This window comes from Ammospiza nelsoni, chromosome 3, assembly GCF_027579445.1.
Source record: "Ammospiza nelsoni isolate bAmmNel1 chromosome 3, bAmmNel1.pri, whole genome shotgun sequence".
NCBI classification, from domain to species: Eukaryota; Metazoa; Chordata; class Aves; order Passeriformes; family Passerellidae; genus Ammospiza; species Ammospiza nelsoni.
Window position 1 is genome coordinate 47,228,584 of NC_080635.1, and position 13,434 is coordinate 47,242,017.

At 36.0% G+C, this 13,434-nt stretch overlaps 1 protein-coding gene across 8 annotated transcripts in view; it reads right to left on the minus strand.

The window, feature by feature from the left end:
- RGS7 (regulator of G protein signaling 7) overlaps window positions 1-13,434 on the minus strand; it is a 249,872-nt gene that overhangs the window by 55,252 nt on the left and 181,186 nt on the right. For all 8 annotated transcript variants that reach the window (XM_059468138.1, XM_059468139.1, XM_059468137.1 and 5 more), the window contains exons 10-14: window positions 6,059-6,133; window positions 4,900-4,998; window positions 4,098-4,159; window positions 2,550-2,660; window positions 1,951-2,076 (exon numbers count right to left, since the gene is read on the minus strand). In XM_059468138.1, coding sequence (XP_059324121.1) covers window positions 1,951-2,076; window positions 2,550-2,660; window positions 4,098-4,159; window positions 4,900-4,998; window positions 6,059-6,133 — 473 coding nt within the window. The remainder of the gene's footprint in view (window positions 1-1,950; window positions 2,077-2,549; window positions 2,661-4,097; window positions 4,160-4,899; window positions 4,999-6,058; window positions 6,134-13,434) is intronic.

Below are 13,434 nucleotides of genomic sequence, written 5' to 3' on the forward strand. Positions count from 1 at the left end.
AATACCACTAAAACCCCCAAATTACCATGATGGAGTTAACAGGTGAGCAATGAAAGTGGTTGCCTTCTAGGGTTTATTTTGTGGTAATGCTTGAAATCATCAAGCTTTTAACTTCTGTTATTGACGTTTAAAACATTTTGACAGCCATACACAACAAGCTTTACAAATTCATGTTTGCTAACCCAAATTTACTATGTGAACCTAATGGACTGATTTCCCTACATCTTAGGCATTTACAAACATAATTTTGAGCTTCTGAGATAGTTTCCCTTCAGTTAATTATCACAGAAAGCACCTTCTCAGAGCAAATTTATCCCCTGCCTGGCCTTTAAGATCATATTCACTGTTTCTCAGATATTATATTTTATAATGCCAATTTAAGAATTTAGAGGAAGAGACAGAAGAGTAGATGGCATGTCAAGGAATCATCTCTGAAGAAATTTCTTGAGGGAATTTTTCTAGATCAGTTACTTGCAGTTTGCCTGTATTTAGTGTTGTAAATAGGATTAGTCGAAAGAGTTAGGGATTATGTGGGTAACAGTCTAGTTGGCAGAGAGACAAATTAATCACAGAAAAGCACCACAAACTGCAGCACACACTGGGCTCAATAGGTTCATGTTTGAACAGCTGCTCTGCATAACAAATAACCACGATGCTCTTTAAACAATTATTTAAAAAGAAAAAAAAAACTTTCCTATTCTTGGTATTATTCTGATTTTTAAATCTTCATTTACCAACTGGCGTTTTTAATAAGAAAAATCTGTATTTGTGACAAATAAAGTCATCAACATACACATACAGGTCAGGCTATATTTCTGATGCAAAGTTAATGTTTGAATATGAACATGGTCAGCAACTTAGAGGACTCCAACTCCTTATTCTGCTGACAAATTTAAATTAACAACAAGGAGATCTGTGCAATTACCCGGCATTTATAAATCAACACCATAAACATTAAATGCCTCTTGTAAATGCTACAAAAGCATAATTTTATATGAATGGCTATGCTGCACCACTTTGGAGTAAAAATTGGCATAGGAAAAAAGTAGGTTAGGACTATTCTGAGTTCTAGAATGTAAATGCAAATAGGGTATTATACTACTATGTTATTGGTGAATGGAAAGTGATACAAATGACATCTGACAAGAAGGTGGAATTAAGATAAAAACGTGTTGCCTATATTTTTGTACAATGCTCAGCTTATTTTTTCTGTCTATAGAAAGGCTGTTAATAATCTCTCTGAAATAACTCTTAATGAAATACGACTTTCTTAGAACAGCAAAAACAAAACATGCTATTAACCAATTGATGGACTGCCATTTTTAAAATCAAGTCATTTTCCCCTCACTTAAAAGTAATTCTGTAAGCACACTTTTGAAAACATACCATCTATGCTGCATACACTGAGAACACTTTCCGTTTTACAATGAGTGAGGAATTTGAGAGCTAGATGTCACCCTACTTCAGCTGTGTCAGATGTACAAGTACTAGAATATTGGTGGAGACATTCAAAATGATCCCCAGAAACCAATCAACCTGATGAAAGTCGATTAATTTTACTTTTAGATCCTTTATTTATTTTTAATATTTCTTATTTTAATTTTACTTTTCTCATAATATTTGACTAAATAAATTATATTGAACAGGCTTTGAATGAATCCATTTTATATGTGTTTAAAAGACAAGCTTAGAGAAAAGTTCTTATATGAGTAGTTTGACCAAAAGTTGAATATGAATGGAAAAATATGCTTCATGTGAGTCTCTGTTAACTATATGAATATTTCCATCAGCCTGTACATGAAAGCAAGTAGCCATCTGGATGAATTATTTCTGAAAGGTGATGAAAATTTTGAAGGGGTCAAAAAATGAAAAGTAGCAGGAAAAGACAACAACAAAGAAAAAATCCGATATAACTTACAAGCTATTAAAAATAAAGTAACTCTCATTTACCTTAAATTTTCTGAACTGAATTCTGACTCCAAGAATTTCAGAAACTGCTCTCTTCCCACAGGGTCTTTCAAAGCTTCATCCATGCCAAATCCCCATCGTTTCACCCTCTGCTGTCCTGGCTCTTTGCTGCAGAATTAAAAACAGAACCCGAAGTGACCAATACTTCAGTATTCTAACAATGTATTAATATTTTAGACTAAGTCCTAAAGTTCCATGGTTTTCTCACTTTTTAGAGTGCTCACATCTATGCAATGTTCAGCAATGAGCAGACTGTTAATACTTACTTAGGAAGAAGGTAATACACAGAAAAATAAAGACTTCCAACTAGAAATGCTATCAGATTTTAAAAGCTGTCCTTTTTTTTTTTTTTTTACCATAGTGAAAGCTTGGAAACTGGTTACTGTAACATTTCACACAGATTTATTAATATATAGCACTTCCCATCTTACAAATCTGTAAAACTGGAAAGACCAAAAGGGTACTGCATTGCCCTTCTAAGGCCTCAGTATTCTCCTGCAGTACCTCTCTCTGAAATCTTCATATTTCCAGAAAAGCATGTTATACTGTCTTACTTCCAAAGAAGAAATAAAATTGTATACCTTGCCTCCAGTTCCCAGAAAGTGGTGTCATCTGATATCCAAGGGTTTGAGGGATCAGGGGGCACAAGGAAAGGATCATATTCCAAATACTGCTCTGTATAAGCTAATAGACTAGGAAAACAAAAGCATCAAACATTGTCACGTCAGGAGGAGAAGAAACCTGATGAGGTTACCCCAGCTAAGAAGTTAGCTTATATCCACCAAGCCATGGTAACTGTGTGCCCACACTCAGAAGGCAGCCACAAGCTCAGGGTGAAATGGGTTTGCTCAGGCTGTTTGACAGTGGACCACTGAAGAAGGAGGGGTGGCTCAGGCATACCCAGAGTAGAAATAAAATAAGCTTCCCTAATACTTCCACATAGCTCCATTTAAGGTTCCTTTAGGCACTAATAAATTAAATCATACAACCTCCTCCATGCACATTTGTTTTCATAAAGCAACATGTTTTATATCCCTGTGGTTTTAATCAACAGTTTCCTTAAAATCTATTCTAAAACACTGTATGTTACACAGGTTATATTTATTGGCCCTGCAGCTGCTAGTACTCCTTTTATTTTCTCTTAAATATCTTTTTATTATTATTATTATTATTTCCTAATCCAAGGACATTATTCCCAGCAAAAATAAATCAATTTTTAACTTTTTTTTTTTAATATTCAGGAATTGGTCTGACTCAGTCGCACACACTAAAAATTTTTCTTGTATTCTGGTAATTTACATCTCCCATTGTCCTTATTTATGCTTGCTGTTTCCTTTGGTCTCATAATTCTTGTAAAATTATTGACAAGTGAGGACAACTATTCTTTCTTTTCAATTCCTATTATATTTTGTGTACTTTTTTTTTACTGTTCAGCAAACAAAAAAATCTTTGCCTGCTCTCTTTATAAATAAATATTTATTTGGATTTGCATATGTATACACACATAAATGAGTAGACATATAAGCAGAAATGTTTATAAGAAGATGAAGACCAATTTGTATTTGGTCTTATTTCCTTTACTAAGCCCCATGCAGCTCAATTTGCGGCAATGTTGGGCTTTTTGTTTTATTTGCTTTCTAGCTCCTTCCTGACAAACTTAGGTTGTATTTGCAGATAGATTCCTACTAGGGTTACATCTCTGACCCAAACTGAGCCCAAACTCACTTTGTTCAAGCACTGACTGAGCTCCACACCAGCCAATTCCCTTTCTCCATCAGTGATTGCCCTTTTGAAATATCAAAACAACAACCCCAGACCTATTCCCATTTAGCCTCCCTGCCAATGAAAGGTGAAACTTATAATCACTTGGTCAGAGGCTCTTTCAGAGACTCAGGTTTATCAGAAATGTATCATGGAATAACTGGAATATTTTTATCTCTAAAAGAATTTCATACTTCTCCACTTAAAGTAAACTCTCATCAGTTATTTCTATGACATCTGAGCTCTCATGTCTCTCTTTGAAGAGCTATTTGCAGTGAATAGGTCTTTGAAGCTATTTCACACTGACATTTTTCACAATAGTTACCAGTGTAATTGAAAAAAAATAGAAAATGTGACAATATACGTACCTCTCTGCAACTTTTGACATTTTTAATCTATGTCTGTCTAATTGCATTTGCCAGTGCTTAATCTGCAAGAAAGGAAGGAAAAGAGTTTTATGAGTAATTTATTGCTTGACTCTATTTCTATAACTTTTTTTATTAGGGCTGTAATTGAACATTAATTTATCCTAGGGCACAGAAGAGAAATATATCTGAATTAAAACAACATTTTACCAGTGTAGCTCTAAAATAAATGGAAGTTTCCAATAAAGAGAAAAGCTCATAGAGACAAAAAATGTGCCCAATATAACATTTTCCCTAAAGGTTCATCAAGAGAAATCCAGTTATCCATTTCTTAGATTTTTTGAGGAGAACTAATACTTCTTCAGATATTTAACTTCTCCAGACTCTAACATCTCAGAATAGATTAACAAAGTTTTAACAGTAGATAAGTGTGTGAACCTATACATGCATGTATGGAATGGTAAGAATACCCCCAAGCCTCGAATCAGTGTTGAAAGAAGAGCAAGCTGTCTACAGCTAAAGGGGCTAATGGGCTGAGCTATACAATGAACCCACTCACTGGCCTACTTCCTACTGCCTTGAGGTGTTTAACGCATGATGAAAAAAATTCAGGTTTTTTCTCATTAGTTTTGATGAATTTACATGCCTAAATCCATATACCTTGAGACAAGAAAAAGGTTCATTAAATGTTTGCAACAGCTGTTTTGAATAACTTCCCAGTTACAATAATTTTTGGGTTTATACCTAAAAAGTTACCACCTGAAAAGTTCTTTTAAAAGTACATTTTTGTAGTTATGTTGCAAACCTCTTGGTGTAGTTCATCTTCTGTGGGTGGCTTAGTCTCTGGCACTGGCGTGTGCGTAGGGCTGTGACTTCGAATGTCATTTTGTAAGCCATAGACAGACTGTGCAAAAAAATATGGAACAATGATGGTTGCTTTCAGACAGTGCTTTCTACACACACCCATACTACATTGTGCTCAAGAAGTTAGCCAAGATCATCTCTACCTAAAGCAACTTCAATAACTCATGCACTCAGATAAAATCATGCTTCTGCACTAGAGTGTAAAACAAAGACTCCCAAACTCCCACAGCTCCATAAAGCCACAAGCAAGGATCTACTTTTTTAGGTCTCTATATTAGCATCATACTAAACATGGGGAATGACACTGGGAGATGCTATTACAGTAAGTAATAGCATAAATAAGGAGATGACTGGTAGGTGGAGTATCCTGAGAGGTACACTAACTCACAGATTATTTGGATTACTTCCAAAATTGCAATTACTATCTGGGAAATTACACTAATCTGGACCTTTCACTACCATAAAGAAGCCAAGCTAAAACTTTCTCTAAATCCACTTTCCTTTTTAAAACTTACCTTCCTATGGGTCAACATGCAAATGCACCTCAAAGGAAGCACTTTAAAGTGGGAGTCAATATATATGGTTATGGTGCAAAGGATTTATAAGTGTTGAGCCAATCCATCTGTACATCCCTAGAGAAGTTACACTCTAATTATGACCTAATTTAGATAGAGCTAATTTCTTCCATCATTTCCAGTCATCCATTTTGGGCATAATTGTAATATAGAGACACCCTTTTGATGAAGACCAGGACAAGAACTGCTGTTAGAGTTTATACTGAATTTTTAAGTTTTTTTCCTTAATTATTGACAGAAACATTTTAATGTGCTTTATTCAATCTACTGAATAACATGAATAAAGCATGCAAAAATGAATTTTATCTTCAAAATCTCTTTGTATTTCTCCAAAATCTTATGTGATAGCATTCACTTAGCATTAGCAAAATTGTTAATACTAATTCAACTAAGAGCTTTTGAAATATTAACATACACTTCATGCATTTACTACTTGCAGCTGTAAGAAAAAAGTGCTTTATGAAATTATGGAAAAATTCATTATATAAATTTCCTCCACCTCCTGCTTTTGATATAGTAACTTACCTTTCTTGTTTTATGTGGATTTCTCATTCTTGAAGATTTTTTTATATCCACTTCAGTAGTGTTTACACAGCCAGGCTATTAAAAGAAAGAGAAAGGAAAGCAAAAGGCTAAATCTGTGATGGAACTTCTCTGAGCTACTCCCCTTCAGAGTGCAAGACTGAAAAATAAATTCACCACCATAAAATTGAAATAAAATAAATTGCCAAGACAGTGGAAACCAGTCAGTTTCTGCTTTGGTTTTGCCAAGGAAGCCATTCATTACATTCTAGCTATCCCTCTAAGGAGCATGGTTGACCTAATGAGACAAAATAAACAGAATTGTGAAATATTCACCTCAGCTGTCAACCTCAGGTTTGCTTCAGGAGCATTTGGTTTTGGGTCAATTTTTAAAGAGGATTATGTTTTAAAATGAAATTAAAAAAAAAAAAGGTTTTGTTTCTACAGAAAAGAAAAAGAAAAAACTGAACCAAACCAACAAAAAAGGTTTCTGCAGCCTAACCAGAAGACTCACAGCGTAAATAAAATTACTCTCCACACATCAGATTTGGGTTTCAGTGGTTCATTCTCACAACTCTGTGGCCTCCCAAAGCACACAAATACTCTAGTTTCACCTAATTCATCTTCTTTTGACACTTCCCTTTAAGTACAAAAATCTATTTGTAAATCTGTTTTTTACCCATTGCTGGAAACAAATAAAAAAAAGTGTTTTGCTCTCAGGTGAGTTTTATCTATTGATTTTGGAGGGATTACATTTGACACTGAGTGGAAACTATAAAATCTGTTCTCTAGTGGGAACAGGCTTCTACTGAAAGTAGGTTGAAGCATTTTTAATGGAAGTAGCTAGATATTGAATTTACTTGCCCAACAGCCAAGCTGGACTTATTATAGCTCTAATGATACACCTCTGTCTTCTTATCATAATGGACAATGCTTGATGTGACCCTAAATTTAATAAGACAAAATTTAGGTTTGTATAGGCTAAGATCTAATATAGCTAAGAAAAAAATAGCTTTCATTAAACAGAGCAATGTTACTTTGCCTCTGGAGAATTTTCTAAACAACAGACTGTTTTTGCTTTTTTTTTTTTTTAATCCAGTATGGTTTTTTAAAAAATTAATAAATAAATAAGTTTCTATTTTAAAATAATAAATTAGTGTGCATTTGATCATATAACATTTGAAGTAGAAACAGCTCCTCATTGCTAATGATAAAAATAGACAATATTCTTAAGACTGCACCTGACACACTAGAATTGGGACAGTATCTTTTGTGCTTCTGAACAAAAATGGGAAGTTTTGAACTCAGAAATAACTTGCAAATCTCAAAGACAAAAACACGTTGAAAAATACAAAGCTCTGTATGATGGCCAATTTAAAAGCAGAAACCAATTTCCCAGGGCAGTATACTGAGATATAAAGTTTAAAAAACCAAGTACATCTACTTTAGGATTACAGCAGCAGCTGGCAGTGAAGAAAGCAGCGGCTTTAACAACATCCACAGCCTTTGAATGTAACAATTTGAATAGCAGGCACACTTACATAAGGCACAAACTGTTATTTGTTCAGTTTTCAGTTATGATTTTTATGCTTCTAAGCATGCTTTGAAGTTATGCTTTTAAGTATGTCCTAAAAATGGAGAGGGGAAAAGGAAGGGGATAAACCTCATCTGAAGCATCTTATTTTTAAAAATTTTGAGCCCACCAGAAGTAAATTGGTATGGACAGATCTTGCAACTCGCCTGGGTAACTTCCATGCCAGAATTGTACAGATTGATGCGAGTGGGACAAGAATTTCTGGGTGACCTTTAGAGACAAAACAAGGGCAACAACGCCCTCACACTGAAGTGAAGTTGCTCGGGCAGGGAGAGGCTGTGGGAGCAGAGGCTGGACCAAGGTGGGGCTGAAGAGAAGCTGGCAGGGGAGCAGCCCCAGGAAGGCAGAGGCAAGGAACTGTCAGGAAGCTTCAGGGCTAAAGGGTGTATCAACTACTCTGACAACCTGGGGTAACAATAGGAACTCAGGACATGCATCACTACCTCTATACAAGAGCATTCTCATAATTTTATTTAAATTATATGATCAGAAGTACCTAAAGTAGTTTGGGACACAATTTTTCTTCTTAGCTGAAGTATATTTATTAAATTATACTTGATATGAGATGGGTTTTATTGTTTTTCTGATGCTGCCAAATTTCATCTGTAAATATTTAGGAATAAATATCAAACATCTTTTCAATTAAAATAAACATTAAAAAGTTGCATTATGTGAACATTTTGCTAAAATAACTCAGCCTTTGTGGGAAAACCTTTGCTGGACAACATTTAATTTTATTTGTATGCCCTCATTAACATAATAAGTATGTGTTTGAATACAATTATATCCAGCTGTGTTTTCTTTTTGTGTTGTTTTTTTAACTGTACTACCATAGTTCAAACAGTGAGATGCCTGTCAGAGTGCTCTGCTGCAAGAATCCCATTTAGTGTGTGGTATATAATTTGCATACTAATACTGTAAATAGTTTTCAAACGGATTTCCTGGAAGACTTGAGAAGTCTTCTATATGTGTAAATAGAGTGCTTGTTTCTTTCAGGAGTAATGTTCTGTGTGAAAACAATTTTCCCCCAACACACACAGAGGAAAGCCTTGTGACCTTCTTGAAATTATCATAGAGCAAGATCATAATCAGGGTAGAATCTAGTCCTCATCAATTTTTAAATATCTGTGTGAAAATCTGTCATATATTCACTAAGTTTTTTTCATCCATCTATTAGCATGCACTTATCTCAAAGTACAAATGCCCTCGTATTAATCAAAGGACAGGTCAGTCCAGTCGTGATAAATTCACTGTTGATATAAATGGATACAGATAAATAATATAAAATAACCCCACATATAGATAAATTTCAATCACATATAATATAAAAGAACCCCACATATACAGAACCTCACATATAGAGAAATTTCAATTCCTACTTCAATTATTGGATAACAAGGTTAGTATTAATCCCAAGCAGCAGCACATTCTACTGATGCTGTCTAGGAGGATGCACACCAGGCTTCTGCTAAGAAACACCAAAGAAGAAAGAAGCCTTGTCTGTAAGCAGAGGAGGAACCAGAACATACATGCCTTGATCTGGCTATCACCAGCATTTGAAGCAGCCATCTGAGAGGATGTTGAGTTAAAAAAAATCCACTTTATATTAATGTTCTATCCCTGATAACTGTGGCAACAGTGAATATATTATTTAAGCCCTTCTAATAGTGCTACAGTGTATTAATTTTAGGAAACCTGTAACAACTCTTTGGAAGAATTAATTATTTACAGAATATGGCATGCCTGAACCACGGTACATTTCCATCCAAGCAGCACAGGGTATGGAGTATTTATAGTCTGCTTGCTGTACAAAGTTGCACACTCCAAGTACCCTTTTTATTGCCTGGCCATATAGTCCAAATCAACAGCTGTTAATGCCTTTTTTGTATAAAAACCTCTTTGCTATGATGTAATTCTAGAAAGTGCAGAATGCTCAATAGAGAGTAAATTAATATTTATAATTAGGTCAGCTGAAGTTTTGATGTCTTTTTTATCTTTCACAAAGAAGACAGCAATTTAACTGTGAATCTACTTAAGCCAAAATAACCAGAAGTTTTCATGTATCTGAGACAAATATACCCTGCATGTGGGAGGGAATAAGCTCGTGCATTCTCATAGGCTGGGGACTGTCTGTCTGGATTGCTGCTCTGTAGGAAATGATCTGAAGGAGAAGCTGAACATGAGTCAGCAGTATCTCTTTGCAGCAATGCAGACAAACCACATCCCCAGCTGCACGAGCAGCAGCTTAGCCAGCAGGCAAAGTGCTTATTTCTTTCTACTCAGCATCAAAAGGAAACTTCTGGGACACCAAGACTACTTTTGAGCCCCACAAACAACACAAGACATATATTTCAAATGGCAAAATCCAGTGGAGGAACAGACTTTTTTTATGTTTGCAAAAGGGAAGAGCTAACTGCTGCCTTTTGTGCCTACAGGGGGGCTTAGAGAGATGAACCTTTTCCAAAGGTGCACTCTGGAAGGACAGGAGACAGTAATCTGAAATTGCAGTAAAGGAATTTCCAGTCAGCTGTAAAGAAATATACTTCACAATAAAATTAAGAGAGGCTGTGGAATGTCCGTCCTTGGTGATTTTCAAAGCTTGTTTAACCCAAGCGCCTGGACAATCTTATTCACCTTAGAAGTCAGCACTGGTTTGACCAGGAATTTGAACTAGAAGACCTCCAGAGGTCCCTCTCAGCCTACACTTCTGTGGTGCAGCCTACTCTTCACAAACTGAAGGGAGTGAAATTCAAAGAATCCACTTTACAGAACACTCCAATCAAGTATTCACATTGGTGTGAAACTCATCTCTCTGCCTTCCCCACCCCACAGCAGCAGAGTGGGAACAAGACTGTTGCTTGCTTTCTTACCACTGCCCCTGCCCTGCAGCAGCCTGTGCTGCACTCCCAACCCACACAAACAAACCTCAGGTTGATTTAAGGAAATGTAATTTCTCTTTAGCTAAAAATACATAGGTGCTATTTAAAATAATTACCTCATTTCAATATGCACACCCATAGATTCAGAGTTCATTAAAGCAGTAAATATTTAGGTAGATTGATTCACATACCTTAGGCACTTTCATTACATTTCAGTGTCAGTACACTGTGAAATAGATATTTTTATTTGTTTTGCAGGCATACGCTAACTTGTTAAGTGTAATAGCAAAATACCAAGTTTTAAGATCTCCAGGCTTCAGAATTTACAAGACTTTACATTTAAATTATGGACCTGGGTACAAACATCACAGATTGTCTCTCTCACTGGAAAAGATAAAAGTCAGACACACAAACATAAAAGAAAAGCAGAGATTTAAATATTTCTTTTACACTATGTGAAATGGAAGATTATCACAAAGGAGTAAGCTTAAAATTTGAAATTTTCTGAGTGTCAAATGTTAGAGTTGGATTCTGCAACAACCTATTCTGATATTTCTGTCATTGATGCTATTCCTGTAATTTTTCTGTGAGTCTTCTAACCCTCAACAGTAACTATTCATATCACTTTCTGAAGTAGAGAAAAGCAGCTAATTAGGCAGTGAGTGATAAGCAGAACAGCAGAGTTCATTTTTATTTGTAGGTTTTTTATTCCAGTTTACTTGTGCAGCTATCTGAACAGTGCATAGTTAAAAATCAAGGGGAGAAGGTTGTATAAAAGAAATGGAAGATTATAAAATAAAGGAATGAGGGGGAAAAAAAAAATCAGTGGCATTCAGCTGGAAAAAAACGAGAGTTACTAGCTGGAAAAATACCCAGTTTGACTCTGGTAATGTGGGGAAGACTGTTTTTTCTCATACATAGTCTAGTATCAAAGGAGACATTAAAATCCTATATTGAGTAAGTTGTCAGTAATGGCTAAAACTGAGGCTCTCATAAAGAAAAGCACAGGCTACATTCTCCTGCACTGCACCAATTTTTCATTTCACTGAGATGGAAGTTATTCGAGTGTGCAGAACCCACTAAGGCTTACAAGGAAAAGCTGAGGTTTAAGTAATGATTGTCACTGTATGCTGGGATTTTACCTCATTTTACACACTTCAGGGTCAACAAATAAAGGGGCTTTTCCAGTGGAAGAGCTGCACTGTTAAAAATTTTGCTGGTGCAATAGAAAGTCTCAGAGGAACGTTCCAAACATAATGAGTACAAGTGGCCAGGTCTTTTAACAGTATTTGGAAAAATGGCTGTTATCTTAAGGCCGAGTCAAAGGAAATTTAGCAAAATTGCAAATTCAGATAAAAATTTTAAAAAATGTAGCTCACTTTATAATTAGAAATCAATAAACCTCAACTAAGTGATGAAAAAAATAATCCCTGGAGCTGTATCTGCCAGCACCTGCAAATCCATAGGACTGTGCACTGATAGTGCTGCCAGAGGAGGTCTCACCAGCCCCTGTTATAGCATCCAAGGCAGCAAAGACAAACCAGTGATCACAGGGACTGGGCTACAGGAACCACTTCCTTTTGGTTAGAAAAAGATACTGTTACATAAAACTGCAGAACCTAATCAGGGGTTAATTTGCAATCAGCTAGGTGTATCTAATCTGAAACACTTTTATGAACTTTATGATCCTCCCTAAAAGTGTATGTTTTAGTTTCTATTCCCATTTGGTTTAGCAGTTCTGTGAAAATAACTCTGAGAAATCACATGTGTGAGCACCAGGACTTGACAACACCTCTAGCAACAAGATCCCAGTAAATCAGCAGATGTCTGAAGAAAGGGAAAATATTATTCTGAGTTTAAGTATTATGACACAGGTGGTAGATATTTTTTTCACTACGCAGCATAATCTCATAACTACAAAGTCTAAACTAAATTGTATGGGTCTAGCTACTTAATGATTGTATTATATAATGTTATAGTACTTAGGGTTTCATACACACATATAGTAGTGTGTAAATTATCTTATTATATGATACTTGCAGTAGTACCATAGTCCAAGCTTCTGCACAGTTAATTTTCGCACAACTATCTCTCTGGAAACATGCCCTTTTGGTTCAGTTGTGTGACTGACAAACAAGCAGTCTGACTGGACTTCCAATATCTGCTGTTATATCACAGTGCTTTTGTGGAGTTCCCACTTGCATCATAGCTCTAATGAAAAGCAAACACAGAGATTATTATTTGGAATACAGTCCAACAGCCACGGTAACCACAAATGTAAATTGTAATAAGTATGTAAGTTTGATGACTGTTGGGAATTTAGCTGCTAGAGACTGGAAAAATACAAAACCGTGGCTAATTCCAAGTTCTGCACCTGCTAGATAGCGTGTCCTTGGGCCTAGCTGTAGTATAATAACAAATAGTGAAAGAGACATGAGAAAAGAGAGATGTAACCCCTAAGGAATGAGGAAGAGGTCATGGTATAGTTTAACCAATAGATTGCCTGGTTTGCAGAATATTCATAAGCTTATCATTTGCTGTATAAGTGTTTGATGCTTTTTTCAATAAACTGGACCTGTGATGAACCATCTGGTGTCCTGGTCCCCTTCCTACGACAAATGGTTGACCCCGAACGCTGACCCCTTGTCTCAACTAAAAGAAAAAGGGGGAGAACACGCCACGGTCAAGGAAGTTGGAGCTGGGTCCTGTTCGCAGCCGGGACGGTGCCGGAGTTTTGAAGCACCCTTGGGGTTCACATCGGTGACTCAAGCCATTTACGTGCTGCCGGAGTCTGGAAAGCTGCAAGAGCGCTCACGAAAGAGGTATGAAAAGGCAAGCAGCATATAAGTTATTCACCGCGTATCTAGAATGGCGAGGGATAAAGGGGATATATTTGTTATTAGCCT